Source organism: Felis catus, chromosome C1 (assembly GCF_018350175.1).
Source record: "Felis catus isolate Fca126 chromosome C1, F.catus_Fca126_mat1.0, whole genome shotgun sequence".
Classification (NCBI taxonomy): domain Eukaryota; kingdom Metazoa; phylum Chordata; class Mammalia; order Carnivora; family Felidae; genus Felis; species Felis catus.
In genome coordinates, this window is record NC_058375.1 from 212,092,439 (window position 1) to 212,117,894 (window position 25,456).

The 25,456-nt window shown below is 42.3% G+C and overlaps 1 protein-coding gene across 18 annotated transcripts in view; it reads right to left on the reverse strand.

Moving 5' to 3' along the window:
* Positions 1–1,627: 1,627 nt before the first annotated feature.
* TRIP12 (thyroid hormone receptor interactor 12) overlaps positions 1,628–25,456 on the reverse strand; it is a 140,117-nt gene continuing 116,288 nt past the window's right edge. For all 18 annotated transcript variants that reach the window (XM_019838808.3, XM_019838807.3, XM_023259785.2 and 15 more), the window contains 15 exons: positions 25,280–25,353; positions 24,999–25,198; positions 24,219–24,346; positions 22,729–22,880; positions 21,700–21,842; positions 20,456–20,612; positions 19,050–19,148; positions 12,321–12,435; positions 11,856–12,010; positions 10,956–11,120; positions 7,546–7,710; positions 5,377–5,490; positions 3,555–3,649; positions 2,922–3,025; positions 1,628–2,170 (listed from right to left, as the gene is read on the reverse strand). In XM_019838808.3, coding sequence (XP_019694367.1) covers positions 1,974–2,170; positions 2,922–3,025; positions 3,555–3,649; positions 5,377–5,490; positions 7,546–7,710; positions 10,956–11,120; positions 11,856–12,010; positions 12,321–12,435; positions 19,050–19,148; positions 20,456–20,612; positions 21,700–21,842; positions 22,729–22,880; positions 24,219–24,346; positions 24,999–25,198; positions 25,280–25,353 — 2,063 coding nt within the window. In that variant the 3' untranslated portion in view covers positions 1,628–1,973. The remainder of the gene's footprint in view (positions 2,171–2,921; positions 3,026–3,554; positions 3,650–5,376; positions 5,491–7,545; positions 7,711–10,955; positions 11,121–11,855; positions 12,011–12,320; positions 12,436–19,049; positions 19,149–20,455; positions 20,613–21,699; positions 21,843–22,728; positions 22,881–24,218; positions 24,347–24,998; positions 25,199–25,279; positions 25,354–25,456) is intronic.

Below are 25,456 nucleotides of genomic sequence, written 5' to 3' on the forward strand. Positions count from 1 at the left end.
TTATACATGTCTAAAATTTAACAATGAACCCTTTAAAAAATGAGGAAATGCTATGTTCACACAAAAATCCTTGTGCTTAGTTGGTAAAAAGGTTATCAGAACAGTTTTAAAACCAAGTGGCTCGTTCTTGAACACAAATTTCACCTGATTAAACTGCTCGGCTCCTATGCTGTCAATGTCAGAACCGCAGAAACACAACAACTCCCCTTCTCGGACTTCATGGTAAAGCCGCTCCCTGGTCAGAGCCCCTGCGAGAACCAGGGGAAGACACCCCCTGAGCTCCGTCACCCTCAGTGGGGGGTCACTGCCCAAGTTCACTGTGAAAGTGGGGGGGGGGTGCTCCCAACAAGGCCATGTAAGTGTAAAATGACAAAATAATCTAAAGAAAAGCAAGCTACTAAGTTTCTTTTCGGTGGAGGGAGGGATGGGAAACAAAGGGGCTTCTATACCAATTAAATCAGACTTTGGAACAGTCTGTAGAACAAAAGAGAATTGATTTCTCAAAGTTCAATAAAAAAAAATTAGCTCATCTCTCATTTTCAAAAAGATACATTATGGAAATCCTCTCAAATTTATGCAACAGGCTTAATTATGAACCTTAGGAAGGAAGGAAACTCCTCCCATTTCCCTGCCAGATTTTATGTTCTTCAAGTTGCAGTCACAAATTCTCTCCCTAGTGGTATCAGCCATGATGTGAATCATGGAGATGGGATGATTTGCTTGCACTGAAATACGGCTACACAATGGAGAGTTATGCATACAGCACAGAACTATAACCGAAAAGGTGAAGCAAACTTTATTTATTTTCAGGTAAAAACATTAACCTGACGTATTATTGCAGATTTGAGAAATCAGCACATGAAACAACTGGACAGAGCTTTGCTTACAGGTGCTTGTATCGGTGCCGAGACAAAGGCTGAACTGTTTGTCCCAAGTTAGCCCTGGGAGGAGGGGAAGGGGAGAGAGGAAAAAAGACGACCACGAACAAAAACCTGAAAACAAGGACAAGGGAGAAAAAGCATTCTTGGACTCCAACGGGGAACGAAAACTGCTAATTTTGTTGAAAACGTTACATCAACTCAAAATGCTCTGGTCGTGGAATAAGAAAATACCGGCCAGCCCAAGCTGTAGACTTTTCAAGCTACACAAGAGGGAGCGGGCTTTCCTGGCCTCCCTTCCAGAAGCTGCTGTGGTTGCCAGAATCACCGTGTAAACAGTCCTACCGGGTCACTGGGCAAAGGCCAGCCATACCCTATAGCTATATTAAAACTAAGCTATGAGAAAGGTCTACCGAGCTACAAAGGCTGAATCACACTGACAATATATTTCAGTTCAATGAATTTTAAAATTATATCTTAATTTGAGAGAGAACACGGAACAACGGGAGCCCATGGCTAATGAAGATGTGACAGCCGTGAGTGTCGCACACAAAAAAACCCGTGTGGACCGCGGACACTACATGAACCGGGGAGGGAAATGAGAGGGGAGTGAGATGCACACAGAGCTAACCTACCGAACCGGATTTGTCAAACACACGTGAGCTTTCGTGTCTGTACTTATGTACAAGAGTGGTCTTTGGAGGAAACAAAACTGCAGACTTAGCTAGATGGACACACACAGCCCAGAATTAAACTGCACAGCGACATTTATTGTTTCAGCCTGAAAAACATCCCTTTTTTTTAAATTTCACACAGCAAAGCAAGTTAAAAACTTCACTCATCAAATAAATGATAATTTAAACAAGAACTTGCTAAAGAAACCTCATCACAACAACGTTTTAGGGCCTGATCACTTTAAGTCCATGGGGCCATTAATGAATATCAACCAAGTGTCTCTTGTATAATCTGCAAGCCATTTTTCCTACAACAAGAAGGCGTAACATGTTTCCTTGACTCAGGTGATACATTTAGAAAAGAAATCATGATTTTTTTTTCTTTTGCTGTAACAGGCAGACACCGCATTTCTCGCTGTGATCAGGAAAGATGGAACGACTGCTGTCCTTCTCTGGCCGCGATCAACAGTTTCTCACGCATGATCTCAATGCTCGAGTAGTCCGGCAACTTAAGATAGTTCACACAAGTCATTACGGAGGGCAGGAAGTCATCCGGGTTTTCTGTCGATTCGAATGTCTTCCGGACAATTGTCAAAGGTGGATTCAAACTCCGGAAGCCTGAGCAGAAGGGGAAGGAAGAAAGACCAAGGGAAGTTAGTGAGTTAACAGGCCGCACACAGCTAACTCCGAGCCAGATGTTTTTTAGCCAGAAGAAGAATCCGTCTGGAATCACAAACGTAGCCTTTCTGTGCTGCTACCATCAGGAAACGTCACGCTGCTTGGCTGTACGGTGTTACCACACACGCCAAGTGTTCCTTCTTGCTGGGCAATTACGTCTACACACGTGATGTACGTTTAGTGTATGGACCCCAACATCTGCTTTATTTACTGGAAAAAACCACTGTAGAATAAGGAGGCCAACAGCTCTTTCTGCTTTTTGGCTTTTAAAACCGAGTACCAATTTGACTCCCATTAGGACTGACTCACTCCTAGAAAAGTAGACTTTACAATGCATTCTCATCCAAGAGTCTGTAATGTACAGCTGGCCGGAGGATGTGAATTTCACCTAGAAGAGTAGCATTACGTGTTCATTAACAATCCTACTTCAGTGTGTTTAAGATGATCCCTATGAATCTCCCTGCCGGCCGAGAGCTCTCACATATCGCAAAGCCAATGGAAAACTCAAGAAACGTTAGGATACTAGAGTAACGAAAAGGCACTATTGGGTCAAATGCAGAATATCCTGCTGGTGGTACCGAAGTCTCTGTCCGTCTCTCCCTCTCTCTCCCTCCCTCCCTCCCTCCTCCCCCCCCTCCCCCCACCCCACCACCACAGAATGGTGGTGGCCAGGCGCCTAGGGCACACCCACCTCCAACAGGCAGTCTCGGGCTACCGGTCACGAACTGGAGAAATAACCTCTGCTGCTCGTTATCAAAACTACTGAGAATCTCGAACAGGAACTTCACGGCGCGACTACAATAGAAACAAGTCAGCAAAATCATTTCAGCACGGGACTGTGCACCTTTCAATCACACCGCACCGCACCGCAGACTCTCAGAGCCAGCTGCAGACTACCAAATTTCAACACGACTACCTATGAATTTGCATTAGGACGCATTCGGAAACCAACGTAGTTTTCTGTTGTCACAGCTGGAATTCAAAGGGAATGATTACCGTTGTAACAAACAAGACTTGTCGGGAGTGTACGGATATTTCCATTTTACCGCCAACAAAAACGGGTAACGGGTTTGACCTGTATCTTCCTCTCTTTCCTCCTCCCTGTTCACTTACACAGAAATACCCGAAAAAGAAATCTTTTGAGTCCTAAGGTCTTGATAGAAATGAGGCCAAAATATCAGAAAGCCTCCTTTAAAATAGGCAGACAAATTTAAAAACGGCACCCCCCTGTTGTTGTTCATAACGTACGTATACACACGCATGTGCGCACACACCACCAAATTCTTGACCCTCAAACGAAAGCCCAGCAGATCCGGGTACTCACCTGTCGTGAGTGTAACCGTGATCCGGCCTGCAGCACTCCATCAGTGTCTTTGCATCCCAAGTGTCCGCTTTACTGCCGCACAGGAGCTGGTCCAGCTGCGTGGTCACCCAACAGAAACAAATTACTAAGGACACGGCTGCATAACTCAGTGAAAACTCACCGGACATGCTGTTTTGCAGATGCCAATATAGCACAGGACTACCGGGCACCAAATCAAAGTATCATTTTCAATACCGGAAGTTCTGCGCAGGGACCTCTTTTTTCGACAACGTGCTCTTCTACTACAGTTACAGACTCAGCCTCCTCTTCTGGTGCCTTTAAAGGCACCCTGCCCATCTGCAGGGACTGGCTTCTCGAGAAGACTTTAATCGCAAACAAAACATACCTGAGACAAACCTCTGTTTAAGCTTTCCTAACGCCTCTCGTGTCTTTACAGGCTTTAACTCCATAACCTACATCTCGCCAGGGAGATTTCATAAATCCTGTTTTCTAGAAATGCCAGAAGCCAAGACACAGACTAGTGAGCTGGAGAGAGAAGTGGGAGAAAGCTGAACTGAGGCCCAGCCAACGGGCAGCTTCCTCACTTTGTACAGAGGCAGATGGCTGCCAGACGGTCGGCTGGGGCTGCACGGGGACCAGGCAAGCCGTTCCAGGGGGACCAGGAGAAAGCAAGAAGTGCTTGCGTCCCCTTGGAAAATCTAACACCAGTTTCACATTAAGCCATCTTTTCTCTGGTGACCTGCCCACCTGCAGAAGGACTGCGTGCTTTGAGAAAATTTAATACCTACTACGCGTCACTCACTGGCAGGTACTCTATGTGTCCTGCTCAGTAAGACAGAGGTTATCCCGAGTTTATGGACGAGGCAGTCAGGTCAGACACAACAGCCTAGACAAGGTCATACAGTGAAGCAGGAAGGACCGGAATTCAATTCCAGGAGCAACCCTTGCTGCTTTCAATTCCAGGTGACACTTAGTGCCTCAAAGTGTCGGCTACACCACACGCTCCCGCGAGCAGCAAATCAGAGTGGACATAAAAGTCGTAACTGAGATTGAAATGCTACGTCCAAGTCATTCAAAGGTATCCGGATTCAGCCAGTAATATATGTGTAAAGTTATCATTCAAATACTGAACAAAAAGGATCCCAAACTGGAGAAACCCCACACCTCGCGACCCTTTCTGTGCCATCTCCCCGCTCGAGAGCAGTGTTCCAGATTCTTGTTGCGCTTAAGATGGCTGGAAAACTGCACACTCATTTTTCCCCCCTCTTAACGGTACTTGCAACACTTCCTTAACTCCAAGAATGGACTCCAATCATAAAACAGTGTCTCACCCAATCCAGGAAGTTTAGGTTAAAAAAAAAAAAAGTGCACTCTCCTCAGCGACCGCAAAGACGCGCATCCCATTCTCCACTGGCCGGCATCCAGGGTCAGGTGACTGACGACGAGGCTGGGCTCACCCAATCTCGCACACAGACCCCACTCCAATACTTCAACTATATTTAATATTTATACAATATAAAATGCTATACTTATATTACATCGTATTACACTTCAACTATACTTCAACTATATTTAATATTTATACAATATAAAATGCTATATTTATATTACATCGTATTACACTTAGTATTTGATACGCTTCTTTGCTCAGAAATGATCTTCTACCTTTACCAACATCCACCCCTCGGCTCACAAACCCACCTCGCCCCCCAGTTCTCTCGTTTGCAATCCTCTTCGGCCAGATGGCACAGAGACAGCGTGCTACGATTGCTACAGGTACACAGTGAGCAATGGGCAATTTCTTCAGACACAAGCTACTCACTTCTTCCGGGTAGAAGTACTGGAGATGACTGAGTGGGAAGACCGATTCAAATCCATCTCTGAAGGAATCGAATTGCCTAGAAACGCCTTCATTTAGTGCCCAGAATATAACCAGCTGTAAAAAGAAAGGTCTTTTAAAAACCGTGACAAGATTTCCTATCTCTTTCCTACCCAATACATGGCAAAGTACAGTGAAACATCCATCCTGATCACTTTTAAAACAACAGCAACAACAACAACAAAAAACCCCACACGAATTAAGTCTCTAAAACCTCTCTCAGAAAACCACATAAGAGATCTCTCAGGTCAACTTCTAACTCGGGGCCTGGCCAGCAAGAAAATGTAAAAACAATTACGATGACCATTTATGTTTAGTGTGTTTTAAAAATTCATTTACATAAAACCCTGATGGCACAGAACGGTACCTTACTAGATGAGAAGCAGATGAAAGTTTCTCAAGAGGATAAAATGTTATTAAGAATTAAAGATAATGTGTCAAGATGCATAATAACCAACTGTTAAGTGTTCTGAATTTTTAATGTGAAATTTTTCTATCCAAATCCCGATTAAGTTCTTAGAACCCATGCTTCTGAAGTGGACCTTCACTTAGAAAAAGGCAAACTGTGGAAATGCAGTCACGTGACATTGAAAAGGAACAGGGGGCGCCTGGGTGGCGCAGTCGGTTAAGCGTCCGACTTCAGCCAGGTCACGATCTCGCGGTCCGTGGGTTCGAGCCCCGCGTCAGGCTCTGGGCTGATGGCTCGGAGCCTGGAGCCTGTTTCCGATTCTGTGTCTCCCTCTCTCTCTGCCCCTCCCCCGTTCATGCTCTGTCTCTCTCTGTCCCAAAAATAAATAAAAAACGTTGAAAAAAAAAAAAAGGAAAAAAAAAAAAAAGGAAAAAAAAAAAAAGAAAAGGAACAGAAAGCATCTGTTACTGGTTCAATGATATCTAGTCACCAATGACTCCAGCTAACCCACTGGGTTCAAGAAATACAGGACATACTCAGATAAAAATGAAAACAACAGCATTTTGCTGACAGAAAAATACAAGCATCATCACAAATTCTTTTCAGAGAACTTTAATCTGGACATTAACTCATCATTTACAAGTAAGCTGAAAGGTTAGCTTTCTCAAAGTTAGGAGAAGCAGCAGGTAAGTTTGATCAGATAGTCCTGTGAATATTAAAGAATGTGTTTAACAGTCACAGAACAGTTGGGTATGCCAAAAGATATCTGAAGACCTTGGCTATCTACTCTTTCTCTAACAGACGAAGAAACCAGAGCCATTTTTCAGAGGTTCTATCTAAAATCCCACTGTATGGGCACCTGGGTAGCTCAGTTGGTTAAGGGTCCGACTTCAGCTCAGGTCATGATCTCGCGGTTTGGGAGTTCGAGCCCTGTCCAGCTCTGTGCTGACAGCTCAGAGCCTGGAGCCTGCTTGGGATTCTGTGTCTCCCTCTCTCTCTGCCCCTCCCCCGCTTGTGCTCGCTATCAAAAATAAATAAATATAATTTTTTTTTTTTTTTTTTAAATAAAATCCTACTGTAGGGTGGCAGAAAACCCAAGTCTGGGTATAGGTGGTTTTCTATCTTGAACCCAATGCTCTTTCCACTCAGGGTCAGAAATAAACCAAAAGAAACTTTTCAAAAAGCAGTAGTAAAGACCTATATAGCATGGAACTTAAAATACAATTTCTTTTTAATACAAAATTGTTTTCCCTTAATTTAACAAATATAGTCAAGGACTATAGATTATCTGAAAGTCCTCATTACACCCATAAAAATGTGCTTGTGTGTGTGTGAAGAATAATGTCTAGTTTTGCCTTGATAGACAGAATGCAGTTTAATGAGAACACAAGTGATGGCTCCTTTTCACGGATTTGTTTTAAAGGAAGACAATGAGAGTTTAGTAGTATTCAAACTTCAAGACAGAAAATTCAAGGTCATATATAAGGCTTCATGAAATATCTGACACATTTTGTCAAGTGCAGACAGAAATGAGGGCCTGAAAAAGTGGATGTTGTGCAGTGATCTTGGGTGTCGAGGGTCTCAGGCAGCGGAGGCAGGCTCCCGGGACAGGTGCTTCCCCCTTCCCCCAGAACAGTGTCCACAGAAGTCCTGTGTCGCCCACCACGCTGGCCTTTTCCCCAAAGGGTGCTACGATTACGTACTCTTAAATATTCTTCTAAATTGTGGATAGTGACCGGTATATCCTTTCCTCCTTTCTTCAGTTCGATGTTGGGAAATCCTGGCAGAGTGAAATCCAATCCTAGATCTTCAACTGAGCAGCCGTTCATAGTCAGGGTTTCTAACGCATATTGTAGACTCTCTTTGGTCTAAACAAGGGGGATGGGAGATCAAGCACAGTAATTCAGTTGCTTGTATGTCTGTGTTTATAAAACAAAAGATATGCTAATAAATTTTATGGGTTCCTTCAGCTCTTAGAATACTTCTTTTATTGTCATAATTTACACATGACACAGATCACAAAGGAAATAAGCACTTTAGAATCCAACTATTTTTATATGGGGGAAAAACAAGATCACTTAAGTGCTCCTTCAAGATGAGAGGTCTGCTACTCCATCTGACTGAATCTCAAATCACCTTTCACAGAAAGTCCTAATAGTTTACATGATGGTTAATTTAAGAGTAGCTAATAGGGCCAAACTTCTCCTAAATTCTATCTTAATCCTACACACACACCCCCCAAATACCAAGCAATAGTTAGGAAACTGTAAATACAAATAATGTACTATCTACTAATGGTTATAATTAACATTCTTCCTGCTGCAAAGCTCAAGTCTAAGGAATACCCTGGGGATTCCTCATTCAATCACTTCAGGACTAGAGGAACAGATCTGTATCCACAATGAAGAAAAGTTCCAACAAAGCCCTCAAGTCCCACTCTAAAGACAAATATTAAAAAGCGATTTGTATTATTCCCCTTTTTAAATGCTCAAGAATACGAAAGGCTTACGTAAAATTTCTTTAGATTAGAAATCAAAGACCAACATGCAGAACTGCAAATACTATCCGAAAACAAAGGTGTTCAGTATAGGAGGAAGGGGCCAAGTGACTTTCCAAACTGGGGATACCCATACGTATGAAATTCCTAGCAGCCAAAGAGTCTAGGTACAAGAAATTAGTCATTTAAACTAAAAAAAGCTAGGAAGTTCTGGCTTACAGTCATTTTTAGAAGTTCTCATTTAAACTTAGTCATTCTTTAATTAAAAAAAATGTATATTTGTTTATTTATTTTGAGAGAGTGTGTGTGCACACTGATGAAGCCACCCAGGCATTTTTAAAATTAGTCATTTTTAAAAAGGGAAATAAAAGCTGCCTAGGATTCCACATGATTCAGAACGCAGGAGGGGTAACAGCGCGAAGACTGAGGTATAATGTGCCTGGGGACTATGGCCGTCTGTCCTCGCCTGTAAAAGCCTGTGTTTACGTCTTTCCTCGGACTCGGGTGCACATTTGAGGGCACCTGAATGAAGACCTTTCATTGCCATCATTGGGACACCTGGGTGGCTGAGTCGGTGAAGCATCCGACTCTTCACCTCAGCTCAGGTCATGATCTCACGGTTCGTGCCCCACGTTGGTCTCTGCTTGGACAGCGCAGAGCCTGCTCGGGACTCTCTCTCTCCCTCTCTGCCTCTTCCCTGCTCACACTCACTCTCTCTCAAAAAAAAAAAAAAATCGCTATCATTGAGAGGAATCTAGAATATACAGTGTCCTCGAGATGCTTAAAAGAAATTCACTATTCGTTTTTTCTTCCATTAAATCTTACATTAAATCGAAGGCTAATAAGCTTTAGCCCATTTCCCATGTATCTTTTGAGAATTTAAACTACCGAGTTTGCTCCATCCGTGTACTTTATAAACGATGAGGGGAGGGTTTGGAACCCACGCCATTCCTCACGTGCTGGATGAAAGTCGGTTAACATGGTACGTCGGTTTCTGGAATCCGGTTTCCGTGCTGTGCATTTTATACTTTTAAAGTGGCAACATCAAAAATAAAGATAAGAACAAATCTCAAAAGATATGAGGAAGAAAACCGGGTGGCATATTGCAAAATGTGTAACGGTGAAGGTTCCAGAGCAAACAGCCCGGGTGTGAACTCTCAGCCCTGCCCCCACTTCTAGGTATGTGACCTTGGCAGGTTACTCAGCTGGTCTGCCCTGGGTTTCTTGTGTGTAAGGCAGGAATATCAGAAAGACCTAAATCTCCCAGGGGCGTTGTGGATGAAATGAATTGATAGACATTAGGCACTTGGAACAGTGCCGTGAGTTTTACTTTCTTTCCTTCCTTCATTTTCCCCTCATTATTTACCTAAGAGATAATCCTAAAGAGGACTGTATTAGTTATGAAAATTTATCAAGTTGGTAAGCGTAAATCTAAGGGATTCTAGAAAATCTTAAGACAACAAACCTTACATGGCCTCTTTTAAATGCCAATTTCTCTTAATAAAACATTTTTCCTCAAGTCACCAATTAATAAGGGAGATAAAATTATTTCCCTTACAAATCATTTTCTGCTCTGATAACAAGGCATTCTAAAACCCATCTGTCTACAGTAAGCCCTTCTCCAGCTTATCAGGAGATGTGACGCTTCCCTACAGAATCTCCCCTATTCTTACTTTACATAATTTATAAAATGGGAGCTGCTTTAAAATCGGGCCATGTTACATGCCCAGACATAGCTATTTGAGTCCGTGCCACTTTTTTGTCTTCTCCTAATGTCTGACGCAGAACTGCTATTAATCTCAGACTGGGTAAATAATCTTTAATCTGTTATCAATATATAAAGAATACACATTCATGATATAAAATGAAAAATTACACATTCTAATAGCGAAACCTCAACAGGTGTTCCTGAGAAATAGAGAATTTCTGGTCTCTATCTACCATGGTCTCTACCATGACCTTTAAAACTATTTTCCTGAGATCTTTCTAAAAACAGGCGGACTGTTGTTCTTTCCAGAAAAACAATCTATCCTAAGCATAGTTTTTATTGATTCAAATGCTTACTAAAAGAATTCAGGGGGCCTGGGTGGCTCAGTCAGTTGACTCTCGATTTCGGCTCAGATCACGTTATCACGGTTTCGTGAGATCTAGAGCCACGTATCAGGCTCTGTGCGCTGAGCGTCCAGAGCCTGCTTGGGATGCTCTCTCTCCCCCTCACTCTATGCTCCCCCCACCCCACTTGCATTCGCTCGCTCTCAAAACAAATAAATAAAAACTAAAAGAAAAAAAGAAAAAAAAATAATTCAGTATGATAACACTACCTGTCCAGGTACGTAATGCCCATCTAAATTTAATAAACGAGAGCCCTAAGGCTTCAAGTCAGGACTGTATCCTATTTGTTAATCAAGCTGTTATTTATCACCTGCTGTTATCATAGGTCATCTTACCCACTGTGAAGTCTTTTCAGTTATTCTAATAAAAAAATTAGAACTCTTCTAAAATACGACATTAATATAAAATAGTAACTGGATCAAATATAAAGCACTTAACAAAGACCTCATCTCGCAACGGTAAGAAAGTGATCCACTTGACCGCTTTCTTATCTTCTAGGCTCACCTGGGATTTATCTTGTTCAAGTCTTTTCTTCTGTCTGACAATATCTTCTAGGTGATACACTGATCTGGCTACAACCGGGTCAATGTCAAACAAATCATGCGATGTCAGTGAAGTTTCTTGCCGTAGCATCCACTTATAAAAGGGTAAGCCAAGGGGAAGGTCCACCTGAAAGGGAATATACACAAAATAAAACAGTCATGCTAAGCTTCTAGAATTGCCTCAATTTTATAACTGACACTTTAAGAGATCATTTATAAAGGTTGAGTAGTACTCCCCCAAAACCCCCACATTTTGGAATGGTTTCTCTCATTACACACAACTGTTCCCATTTAAACCCAATTTGGGGCCCTGATATTGTGAAAAACTTCGTACACCGAAGAATCCTATTTAAAAAAACTGACGCTAAAAAGGTGATGGACATATATATTCTCCATAAGAGCCTCAAACTAAGAGATGTTTATAGGAATCTTACTCTATTTGGGGTGGTGTAAACTAAATTCCACTGAAGTTTGTATTACTGCACATTTGGAAGAAAAAGAAGTTAAAAGGAAGGACCAACTAATTAAAAATGAAAAAATGTAACTTCTAAAATAACTCAGGGCACCTGGGCAGCTCAGTTGGCTAAAGCATCTGACTCTTGGTTTCAGCTCAGGTCATGATCTCATGGTTGTTGAGTTCGAGTCCTGCACTGGGCTCTTCTCTCTCCTTCTCTCTCTGCCTCCCGCCCCTGCTCGCATGCATGCATACACTCTTTCTCTCACTCCAAATAAATAAAAACATTAAAAAAATTCAAAAATAAAAATAAAAAATAAAATACAGCATTAAGTGCAGGGGATTAAGATACTTTCATAGTACAGGTACAAAACAAAACCGTCGACAAGCGAATAATCCTACACTTACCAATCTGAAATCCATGATCGCCTTGGCCATTAATTTGCCTAAGAAGCGAAACTTCATCTTAACCTTTGCGATATGAGCGGGCTTAGCCGTCCTACCAAAGGGAAGCGCAAACAGGCCCTGGAGGTTTTGAATGTACTTGGTCCCTTCTTGGCTTCCTATAAAATGAGCAAGTCACAAAACTTTAGGTGCGATTTCCCAGAACAAAACAAAATAAGACAAAACCTGGTTAACTAATAACACTTAAGAAATTCAGTATTCTCAAAATCAGAAGGCAGATCACAGAATGAACACCTCTAGAGCCGGAAGGCTCTCTTATTTGACAACAGAGAAAACAAAGGCTAAAAGGTAAAAGGGATTGAGGTCGGAGAGCACGTGAGTTTATTAGAAGCTAAATATATTTAGTGAACTGTAATGGCTCTTTTACCTGATGTGGAAAACGCACAGAGACTCACAAATTGATGGTACCTTTTGGATTGCTGAGAGTCACTTCTTCACCTCTCCAGAGACCCAGGTCGGCTCTCTGTAGTTCCTGAGATACAAGTGCATAAAACTCCAGTGTAGGCCCAAGACCGGTACCAACCTACAGGAGACCAAAAAGAGAACGATTTCAAACTTCAGATCTGACGCTGCCTTTTAGACCAGCCAACGTTTCTGCAACGCAGACGCTAACAGCAACCATTTTTTGGACGTGTTATTGCCCAGACCATCCTATCTTCCTTCCGTCTTGGTCGGCCAGAACAAGAACCAGCAGCCCTGTATTTCCTCTTTCTCCCCAGGACCTAACACTGTCGCTGCAAGGGTCCGGCTCCTACACCGGTACCAGTGCCACTGCAGCTGTCCCGCCCCCGGGGAATAAGATGGCTTCGTCTGAGTACGAATCTCTTTCCCGAGCTCTCATGGGTGAGCTGTTAGCCTGAAACCAGTTCAAATGTCATCTCCTCAGGAGAAGCCTCCTTTTCTGCCCAGTTACTCTGCCCACCCCCCTTTTTTTTTAGGGTTTCTAGTTCAGCTACTTTAGTGCTTATCACATCATAGCACCGCAATTTTGTTACGGGCTCACGTTTCTCACTCGAGGATAACTTTAATTCACCTTTGTACCTTCAGTGGTGCCTGGGCACGCACCAGTCACTTAACAGAGGTTCGTTGAATAAAACAAGAATAAGGGAAGGCCAGAACCCACGCCAGCACCCACACGGCTAACTCAGCTTCGGAGCCTCATGGTGCACTAGCAACTCCGGAGAGCTTTATCGGTATGTACACGGGATGGGGAGCATGTCCTGAAGACTCTCAACTGACAGGTCTGATTTAGAGCCTGGCCCAGCTCCAAGGTGACTGCACAGCCTTGAATGGAAACCCCTCCTCTGTGAGACATATCCTGTGTCCATGTTCACAGTCTCGTTATTCCTTCATGTTTCAAGGTCCTGCCAGCTCAGACCATAACTTAGATATTTGGCTAATGACAAGTTAGTATCATAGTTTATATGCTGCATCCACAGTCCTGGTGAAAAAAACGAGAGTTCCCTTATAGATCACTGTAAATAACTGGCCTTATTTTATTACCATAGTTACTTTTAAAAAGTGCCTACACTAGTTCAAACGATAAGATGCAATCCACCAAATGTTTGACTCTAACTTTGCCAACAGTGATCTACCAGGCTGGATGCGGTGGCACCTTGGGGATCCACTTCCATCCCTTCGTTAGTTTTCCTCTACGGCAGTAAACGGTTTCTGCGTTCACCCCAGACTCCAAAAAACCTTGGCTCATCTCTTTTTCACTCGCCGCATTCCAACCCATCGTTGAACACTGTAAGCCCTACCCTCACAATATATTCTAAACCGGTCACCGCCATCACCCCTCATCTGGGCTACCGCCAGCCCTCCTCCAGGGTCTCTGCACCAGCAAGCTTGGCGTCTCCTGTTCTAGGCTCGCGGCGCTGACAGAGGCCTCCGTCTCTCGCAAAAGCAAAAGCTCAAGTTCTTCCACGCAGGTCCTCCGTGACCCCTCCTACAGCTGGACTCCGACCTCCAGCCAGTCATTCTGCGACAGGCCAGGTCTCCGTGTCAGGGCTTTTGCTTCTCAGTTCTTTTGCTAGACACACCCTTCCCTAAATGGTAATGGCTCACCTGTGCTCAAAGGTCCTCTTGGGCCACCCTTTCCCTTCCCCATCGTGATCCATCTCATTTAGATTTTTCTTCATCACGCGGCCTAACATATACATATGTTAATAATATTAACATAATAATTATTACATAATAATATGTAATAAGGAAGTGCGTACTGGCCTTCCCAAACTGAACAAAGTTCTGAGATGGTAGGAATTTTGTATGTTTTGTTCTTCACTGAATACTGGGTAGTGGAGGAGAGGAAGAAGGGGAAAAAAGAGAAGCAGAGAAAAGAAAAAACTGCAGTAACATCTGACATCCACCAGAGGGCAGTTTAGAGCTGCTTAACTTTTTCTCCCTTTAGCGTAATTATCCTAGGCGAAAGAGAAATCACAAATCAGATCAAATTCCTTCATCCAAATAATACTGTTCTTTCTAAAGGCAAAACAGACTTAAAATATTAAGTGGCCTGGGTATCACTATAAACCCGTCACCACAGCAAATCTCTGTGAGGGTGGAAGGAACAGGTCGAAGCTGCCCTGGCATGGGGCGCCTGGGTGGCTCAGTTGGTTGGGCCTTGGACTTTGGCTCAGGTCATGATCTCGCTGTTTGCGAGTTCGAGCCCCACGTCCGACTCTGTGCTGACAGCCCAGAGCCTAGAGCCTGCTTTGGATTCTGTGTCTCCATCTCTTTCTGCTCCTACCCCACTCGTGCTCTGTCTCTCTCTCAAAAATAAAGAAAAACATTAAAAAAGAAAGAAAGAAAAAGATGCTCTGGCAATTCTTCCCAAGCCCTGCGCTGGCCAACCGTGCTGCTGTTCGCAACCTGATCTTCTCAGGCATCTTTGTTCTACTCAGCCACTCCAGTAAAAAGGTAGGGAGTTTGCTTTTGCTTCATTTGTCTTTAAAGGAAAGAAAAGCATAAAGCTTTAGAAATAAAAACAGAGAAGACCAAGTTCTGACAACTTGTCTTACTCGAAGTGCTGCGAGTCTTTTTCTTTCAAAAGCTAACCCTTATGTACCAGCAATTACCATGTGCCACTGTTCTGTTCTGAGTGTTTTTCACACCTTAGCTCATTTAGTCATTCTAACAACATGATGAAAAAGGTCCATTTCTTACACACTTGTTGAGGCATCACCGAGGAGTTTACATAACGTGCCCAACGTCACGGTCAGTCAGTGCTGGCACCAGGCTCCACAGTCCATGCTCCTAATGCTTCACCGCCCCAGAGGCTGGTCATTCGTAGCCCCAGCGAATCCTGAGGCTTTGAAGACTCTCTGAGCCCAGAGACGGGTTTGGTTCTTCCCTGGCTCACCAATCATCCTTGTTCAAGCTAGGGCCATTTTGATTTGACACTGTGAACTAGGATTCTTCTGGAGCTACTCTGAAGTCTTCCCAAAGGTCACCTGCATACTTGTATAGTTGAATAGGATTTATGACCTGACACCCTTTGTATCTAAAAAGACAGTACTCCTCCCAATCCCTGTTCCCCACTGAAGTCAGCTCCTGGAATCTTTTCCAGCGTCAGTAGTTAGGACCATCCATGAAGATTATAAGCTCATGATTTCTGCATCAGTAATTCATTCTTGATGATCCTCAGATCAATGTGATGCTACTCTGAACTTGTTTAGGCTCCATGTAAGATGCAATTTGAAGAGAGGCACAAAGGATGAGAGAGGAAAGGAAAGACATTCCTGGCAAGAAAACAGTATGTTGGAGTAAAAAAGTAGAAAGCATGTTAAAATCAATTCGGTAAAAGAAGTCAGAGCTGGAGCAGAGGTCTTGCAGTTTTATGAAGAAGAAATGTGGGCATGTAAACATCTAAATCCTGTATCCTCTGAGCAAGTGGCCCAATCACCTTGGAATCAAAACTCGATCCCAATTTCTTATCCCAGCATGCAAGGCCTTGCCCCAATGTCCCCTCACCCCATCACTTCTGGAGCCGGTACTCACTTCTGCTGCTTACCACACCACCAAGCCCAATCCTTTGCTCAAGCCACACTATTTTTTGGTCCCTTAATGCTCCCACTCTCTTCCATGAAGGTCTAACTCTATGGCCTACTGGTCCTCATGGCTCCCAGGACAGTTGTCCTTGTGTGAAAGCCTCGTTCTCTTGACACCTATATCACTCATCGGCCGTATACCTTTGTCCCAGGACTTCCCAACTACACCGTAATATCCTTTGACCTCTGTAATCCTTTGAACTCTGCTATAACCTGTATCACTAGGGCGCTGTATACTTCCCAGTACAGAAGTACTTAGAGTTTTAATTTTGATGACCGAAGACTCTCAAATTATCTTTTCAAGAGCCTTAAGGAGAAGATGAAAATGCTTAAGAAAATGAGTGAAAATTCAAAGTCATACTTAAAATTACTTGCATACTACAGGTCATACTGTAGACTATTAGAGATTGTGCTATAACCCACATTTTATAGATAAGAAAACCGAGAGGCAGAGAGACTGGCTATTAGAAATAATTGGCGTAATAGAAGGTTTGGATATTTTACGTCTCTAAGAGTTTCAGAAGTCTGAAAATTCTGAAGTTTTGTCTTAAAAATATTTAGGGGAAAGAGGGAGGAAAGTATCCCCAAGAAACTCCGTATTTCATGGTAAAAAGAGACAGAAAATAAGTATTTGGTGTACTGTCCTGGCTGTTTAAAAGCATCTCAAAAGAAATAAATGACAAAAATTAGAAAGGAAGTAAAACCATCTTCTTTCACAGCCGACACGACTGTCTAACAACACAGATCAGTAAACTGCACCTCTGGCTCACTTCCTGTTTTGTACAATCTGCAATCTAAGAATGGTTTTTACAATTTCAACGGTTGATAGAAAAATCTTGAATATTTCACAACATGTGAAAATTGTATGAACTATAAACTTCACTGACAAAATTTTATTGGAACATGGCCAGGCACATTTGTATACGTACTGTCTGTGGCCACGTTCACGCTTGTGCAAAGGCGAAACTGAGTAGCGGTGATGGGAGGCTGCAGGGCCCACACCACCTGAATCTGGCCCTTTATAGAAAAGCTTCCCAAGCCCTGGAATCCTAAGTGATGTATTACAAAGTTATTACAACTGGGGTGCTTGGGTGGCTCAGTCGGTTAAGTGCTGACTTCAGCTCAGGTCACGATCTTGCGGCTCCTGAGTTTGAGCCCCATGCCAGGCTCTGTACTGAAAGCCTGGAGCCTGCTTTGGATTCTGTGTGTGTGTGTCTCTCTCTCTCTCTGCTCCTCCCCCACTCATGCTCGTGTGCACGCGCTCTCTCTCTCAAAAATAAAATAAATATTAAAAAAAATTTTTAAGTTATTAGAATAATTAAGTTTAACAAGGTCGAAATCTGAGGGTCAGGGGAAAATTTCCTGGGATATATAAAAGCACAAACTAGAAAAGAAGAATTGATGAATTGGATTTTATCACAATTAAAATCTTCTGCTCTTCCAAAGACCTTTCACGGGGAAACTGAAAGATGAAGTACAAACTGGAAAATATCTCTAAACACCTATCTCATGAAGAACTTGTGTCCAGAGTAATGAAAAACTCAACAACTTAATCATAAAACCCAATGATGAAAAAGTGGACAGAATGCTTGGGACACTTCTCCAGAGAACATGCATGAGTGGCCAATGAAACAAACGGGAATGAAAATATCATTAATCTTCAGAAAAGTGCAAATACAACACATTAAGACATCACTACAAACCCACCAAAATACCCCAAATTAAAAAGACAGTACCCAAGGGCTGGTGAGTATGTGAAGCAATTGAAATTTACACACTCCATCGCTGGTGGGAATGGAAAATGGCAAAGCTACTTTGGAAAACAGTTTGGTGTTTCTCATCAAGTAAAAACATGTCTTACTGGGGCGCCTGGGTGGCGCAGTCGGTTAAGCGTCCGACTTCAGCCAGGTCACGATCTCGCGCTCCGTGAGTCCGAGCCCCGCGTCGGGCTCTGGGCTGATGGCTCAGAGCCTGGAGCCTGTTTCTGATTCTGTGTCTCCCTCTCTCTCTGCCCCTCCCCCGTTCATGCTCTGTCTCTCTCTATCCCAAAAATAAATAAACGTTGAAAAAAAAAATTAAAAAAAAACATGTCTTACTAAATAACTTATCAATTCATCCCTGAACTATTCACCCACGAGAAAAAAAAAAAAAAAAAACCTAGGTCTACAAAGACTTGTACACAAATGTTCATAGCAGCATTATTCAGAAGTATCAAAAACTGGAAACTAGGGGTGCCTGGGTGGCTTAGTTGGTTGAGCGCCTGACTCTTGATTTCGGCTCAGGTCATGATCTCACGGTTTGTGAGTTTGAGCCCTGCGTCAGGCTCTGCGTGGACGGCACGGAGCCTGATTGGGATGCTCTCTCTTCCTCTCTCTCTGCCCCTGCCCCACCCGTGCGCACTCGCACGCTCTCTCTAAGATAAAGAAACTAAAAAAAAAACCAACAAAACAAAACTGGAAACTAAAATGTGCATCCCCTAGTGATTGAACATTTTGTGAGATATCCCTACCATAAACTCATACTAGTGATAAAAGGAAACAAACTGATATATGGAACAACAGGATGAATCTGAAAAGCACTACGCACTAAGTGTTAGAAGAATGACACAAATGGCTACGCACCACAGGTGTCCACTGCCTACTGCACTGTGAAAAAGACAAAACTATGGGACAGAAAACAGACCAATCAATGGTTGCCTGGGGGTGGGGGTGGGGTGTGTACATTTGGCCACGAGAATTTGTACAATTAGAACTGGACGTGTTAAAAGTGTGCATTTATTACATAGGTTATCTATTTCGGTAAATGTAAATTTTTAAAAAGGCAGTTCAAACATTCTGAAAGATACGGCTTAAAACACTCTTTCACTTTATCAACCTAACAACCGCACAAACATTTGTTCTTAGGCAAGAATAAAAACTCTCTCTTAATATACAACTGAACTTTGGAAAATGGAGAGCTTAGATCACCAGCAGAGCACATCTCCAGTTTCCAGATAAATTTCCCAACCGTCTTTTAGAATTTCAGAGGACCAACAAACTCTTACGAAAGCACAAATGAAGCTGAAAAGCGTCAACACTCATAAGCTCACCTCATTCTCATACTGGATTTCTAACATGGCCCTCGAGCTCCCCAGATCCTGCATCACAGACTCGGCTTGTTTCAGCAGCTCCTCTCTGTTCACAGTACGCTAAAAAAAAAAAAAAAAAAAAAAAAAGAACGAAAGAACAAGGGTGAAGAAACTAGACTCATATTACACTATAATAAACAGGTGGCATTTATCGAAGTGCAAAAAAAAAAAAAAAAAAAAATCAATTTGGTTGTTTTAACTGTTTCTTTAAAGCACGCCTCAGAAAAGGGTAAGAGAGTGGCCGCACGGCTACAAACACAGACAGCGAGGCTACATGGGAAGTGTCCTCTTGAACCCACGACAGGTTCAGAAAATTCAAGGTGGAGAAGAAAGGATCTCTGTGACCTTGCCCAAGACCAGTGCAAGTCAGGGCTGCAGCTGCATGAACCACCCCCCAGGCACACGTACATTGACGTAATGGAGAAATAGGTATGGGGGTGGCTGGTGACACAGGTGAGCGGAAACTTCCCGGTTCCGACCTGCAGAAACTACAAACATCTACTCAGGAGATTCAGGAGGACAAGAGAGGTCCTGCTAGATTTCCAAATCCCACCAACACCACTGTTTACTCAATCCTAATGACACAAGTAAAAATAGAAATAGCAAAGCTTAAAAAAAAAAAAAAAAGTACTTTTTGGTTTCTGCTTCTCATTCCTTCTAACTCCTCTTCTAATGTCATTACTAATGGCTCTCATGAGTCTTGGAGTGAAAGGTTTTGGAAGGACAGACCTGAGTAAGAATCTTCAGCACAAAAGAGGAAGATAAAAAGGCAGTGCAGGGTCAGCAATGTTGGATGGGGTCTCTGCAGGAATGGCTCAGAGCAGTGTGGTCAGATCTACGAATGTGCAGCCAAGATGAGAAGCCCAGGAAAATGAGATCAGCAGCACAGGGGCTGACTGGGCTTGAGCTGGGAATTACACCATGAATCCTGTTCCAGTCATTTCTGATCAGAGTGATTTGTGAAGGGAAGAAAGTGGATCTGATTAATTCTACCTACTGCATAAAGCATCAATTATAAAAGGGAGGCTACAGTTTGAGTTCGTAATTTAAAAAGGAAAAGAATCCTCAGTAAGAGAAGACGAGATTCTTTGTTGGCACAAGAGAGGAAAAAGAATTGCAGAAATTATTTCAGAAACAGGAAGAAGGGACTCTTACCTGCCGGGTGAAGAAGAACCACAAAGAGCCCAGTTCCAAGAGCTTGAGAGTAAAACATCCAGGTGAGAAATCAGACAAGCCAAGAGCTGGCTGTGGCTGAGCTACGGCCCTGTGCCAACAGGCACGTTCAGGTGCACCCCATTTCTAGTTTCCCCATTACTTTCCAAAGGCCGGTTTGGTTTACCTTTGAATATCTGGGGGGAGAAACTTACTTTTTTTCTATCCAATCTAGGTGCAACTCTGCTATCTTGAGAATCAGACTGGTTGATTTCTGGGTTGGTGTCAAGTAATCTCTGCATCGCTCGGTCCCGATCAAACGCAGTTACATAAAAAAGCATTTGCCGGGTATCAAAAGGGAAGAAAAATGGGCTGTAAAAAGATGCGATACAGATGATCTGAATTAGAATCAGAAACCATACAAACCCTTGTATTAGAAACAAGTTTTAATACGATACAGAATAATAACTGTAAACATAACCAAAAATGGTCTAGGCAAACTAATTTTGAACAATTTTCATAATTCTTTTATGAAATGTCTAAGTGATCAAGTAATAACGTATTAAGTAGTTTTTTGCTGTGAAATCTGAAATCCAACTATTCATATCATATCAGGTCTATTCAAGATTATCTTTGATCTACCCAAAGACCTTCAGGACGCATAACACGACTAGAGAAATTTTAAATTTAAAATATAGTTTTAAGCCTGGTCACATTTCACTGCCATCCCATCCCCATACCACATATACACAAATAATAGATAATGGCTTTACTAGCTCACGATTTTCCTCCCAGCTTTGGCATTTCTAAGTCACTCAAGCATGCCAAACGGCCATGCTGATTTCCAACGAATGAACCCTACAGTAATACAGATTCTATTGCTTCATGATGTAGGATTTTGGTAGTTCTTGACACAGAGTGGCTAAAAGCACTTCCTTTGAAGACCCCAATATTCAACATTTGTTCTGTCCAATACAGGTAGCCACATAAAGACGTGGCTATGCGGGACTAAAAACTAATTTCTAATTTACTTAATTTTAATTGATCTAAATGTAAACAACTGTGTGTGGCTACCGACTATCATACCGATCAGTGCAGTTCTATGGTCTCTGAGAATGTAAGTCTGGGCCCAAACAGGCACAGAAAAATCAACTGACTATACCTGTGGAGTCCCCATTCTGTGATGACAGGGGATTTTAATCTCCTTAACGATCCTTGTGTACTTTCCTATTTCACACACATAGATACACACTGCCACAAAGATCTCGTACGAGCCCCAGCTAGCCTCCTCTGGATGCTAGAGCCACTGAATATTCAGCAAGCTGTCATCAGATATGATAACGTCACTTAAACACATTTAAACAGGTTCATCAAAGACTATGCTTCTGTGACAAAATGTATAAAGACCAACACAACGATAACACTCCCAAAGTCGCCGTTTCAGAAATGATCGTCTTACCAGGTTTTTCCCAGTTCAGTCAGCCATGTTGGGATGTTTCCGGTCATGATCACTAGAGGATCTTGAAGCTGCCTGTTGGCTTTTGCTGTCAACTTACTGTTAATAAATTCACTAGTTGGAATAATCTCCTTGCACATTGCATTCTGTAAAATGTTAAAAAAAAAAAAAAAAAACCCAAAAACAAAAAGGTCTGCATGCAGGAAAACATTAGGATTATATCCACTAACTCTTTCTTTACCTGCAAATATGTACCCAGAGTGCCTGGATTCCAGCCGGTTCCCAACATACAATACACAGCTTTCCACAGGAGTGTCCCAATCTAAATGACAACTTCTACAATGCCCAGCGGAATGGCCGAACTGCTACAGGGCACCAGTACTGTCCCAGTCACTGATGCGGCAGCTAACGCTCACGCGAGGCCAATTCCTTCATTCTGCTTTGTATTGTATAAATATCAAAGGTAGTACTTAACTTTCACTTCATTTTTTACTTAATATGTACTTTAACTTAGACAAATGTAACTTCTGTTTAATGGAGAAAGAATTTTACCTATGTAAATTCACATTCATATTTCTTGTTGCAGCCTACCTTAATAAAGTTACAGCTAGGAAAACATTAATCCAAAATATAGGCCAGCAACGAAAAGTGGGGGAGGGGCGCCTAGGTGGCTTAGTTGGTTGAGCGTCTGACTTCAGCTCGGGTCATGATCTCACAGTTCGTGACTTTGAGCCCCCCACTGGACTCACTGCTGTCAGGCTCCTCTGTCCTTCCCGTCCCTGATCTGTCCCAGCTTGTACTCTCTCAAAAAAGAGTAAATACACATAAAAAAAAAAAAAAAAGTGGGGGAGAAGCTCCCACTGTGAATAAATTGTATTTCACTGGGCTATGATCCCTGCATTTAACCGAATCATTATTTCTGTTTCTAGTACAACAGAAATTAAATTCATCAACTACTAGACAGAAAATTATGGGTAGTGTGCCGTGAACACCACACCATGGGAACCATCATCAGCGGGCCACATTACTCACATCATACAAGTAATACCAGTATCGACTGATGGCATGTAGAACTCTTAAAAGAAGAATCACATCTAATGACGGGTCTTCAAAAGTTATATTTTCAGGTGGCGTGGATATGAGGTAAACTTCTAAAGGATTTGCTACCGATGGGCACACTCCATCTAGAGGGCAAAAGATCAAAGTTAAGTTTGACCGAGGTTACAAAGGCTATGCCAGTGGCACTGGTGTCACCTTATCACACCTAAAATAGTAAGCACAAGCTGTGAAGATGTAATGTTTGGTATCTTATTAGGGTATTGATAGCTTGAACATTTTTTCCCTCTTATCTTATACCAAAATCATCCAGGCTTATAAGAATTTCACTTGCCTCCCATATCAAAATAAACACTGACTGACTCATACGCATTTCCTCTTTCAACAGAAACAACAGCTAATAATAAAATAGCTGGGAAAGAATAAAGACAAAAGGAAAAATGTGTAAATTTAAATTCACAGATATAAATTTCTTGGATTTTTAATTTTTATATCCAGCTTAAAATGGCCATGTAAAATAGACAAACACTCCCAATTGTAAATCTATAAGAGATTTGGTTATTTAATTCGAGGCTTAGGATAGAAAAGACTGTGATGATTTCTGAGGGGATCTAGGATGCTTTTCTTCTTAGATTTCACTTAGTAGCAGCATGGTGGGGAAGGGGGTTGTGGGGGTGTGGACTGTTGCCATTTACTTTGTTACCATGCACAGGAATCAAAATCACAACATTATCACTACAGAAAACAAAGGGCAATTTCTAACACCAAAAACACAGAAATAAAAATTTCAAAATATAAACCCTTTAAAAAAGAACTTAGTTGTGGGGGAGGATGCGGGGGGGAGAACCACAGCAACAACGAACCCCAAAAACATTTGTTACAACGTCCTTATTTCTGAGGACCAGAGAAATTTTCAGCAATTGACACCATTTAGTTTGGAAATCCCTAATAGGGATGGTCTCTGTGCAACGACCCTGCAGCCAATGCCCCGAGGCACTGCCACTACCACAGAAAAAACGTGGAGGGTTGGGGGGGGGGGGGCGGTGAACAAGCACATGTAGACTGGAAAGAAATACTACAAAAGAAAAGAGCTCAGACTGGGAGATGCTACTCCATTCAGTAGTCATCGTATTACCTGGCAAAACTTTTCATTTCTTCTAGAACTGTTAGAGTACAATAAATGATGAAAATGAAGGGCCTGCCTGACCACGATCAGTCTCTTCTTCAGTAAATGTGCTCTGCTAATGAAATGTGTTTTAGCCTTCATGAAAACAAATTTTTCATGGAAAGAGTATCTGAGTCTTTTCCAATTTTCTTTCCAAATTTAATTTTGCAGACACTTAATTTTTCATTTGTGGTAATTTTGTATTTTCTAAATTATAAAGATTTGACTGCTAGGTATAAATCAGGACAAGAAGTCTACTGCCCCATGGCGATGGGTTTTCCCGTTCCTTGCACGAACTTACCGTGCCATAACTCATCATGCTTTTTTGCATTTCTGGGGGATGTTTTCGTTGGAGCTGTTTGGGCTCTTCCTCTTTTACCACCAACACAATCTTTATTACTTTCTTCATCCTCTCGCACGGGTTTGTACCTAAATCGATTGGAGAGTATGTAAACTAAATGTAGATCTTAAGAATCAAAACTGTTCTACAGGGGCCAAAGGGTGACCCACAGACACTGGAGTTTCTAGAACTCTAAGATCTATCCAGTTTCTCTTGACTTCTGGGTCTGGAGAATTACCAACGGCACCGCTTCCAAAAAGAGACCACAAATAGACCACATTCCCAGGAGGGGCCACCTGAGGAACTCCGGGGGTGGTCCAGGGGAGAACAGATCTCTTTAATTAAATGTAAGTAGCAGACATTCATTCACAATGTGGGAAGCTGCATCCAAGTGCCTCTAAGGGCTTAAAGATGCCAAGCTGCTCATCACCCAAAGGAACTTCATCTTATGGAGATGTTTCTGTCTTATTTAAAGATCTGAAATGAATCTAAAAAGGTGATGTAAGCTAGGATTACTGCCCTTGAACAAACACGTTTTCTAGTAGACATAACGAAGGTAAGCACACACATACGTATGTGCATGCGTGTAGGCATTCATGCAAAGTATTTGAAGTGGCTTTTGACAATAAAATGTAGGATTTGGGTCTCCTCCCCTTACTTAGGCCAGCCATTCATATGAATTCCCAAAACACACAAACAGTAACAAAGCTGATGAAAACCGAACGAAGTCATTTTACTTGCCATATTGTATGAGTCTTTGTCCAAATACCAGCTCTTCCCAGAGGATTGCTCTCATCGTCTGTGGACTCCCTTTCATCTTCAGCCTGTATACTGAACTGTCGGACTGCCTGATACACAGTCATGTTATACGGGAGCAAGTGTTCTCCAATGTAAAACTGTAGCCGGTGTCTCACATTTCCTGAATTTAAGAACTGAGCAGCCTAAATGAAGCAAAAGAAAATCCAGTTAAGCTACAGGCCCTGAACTTCATCCACCACAACATGGTGAGAACAGCACCTTACCAGAGACTCGTCTATTTCCTCATCAGAGCCATCATCATCACTGTCTTCATCATCTTCTCTTACTCTTCCATACCCTAAGGATGCAAGAAGGCTGTTAAATTTCTAGCAACTTTATATGCCAGGGCCCACATATACCGGTTAAACTAATATCCTCTTAGAAAAACACGTGTATACTAC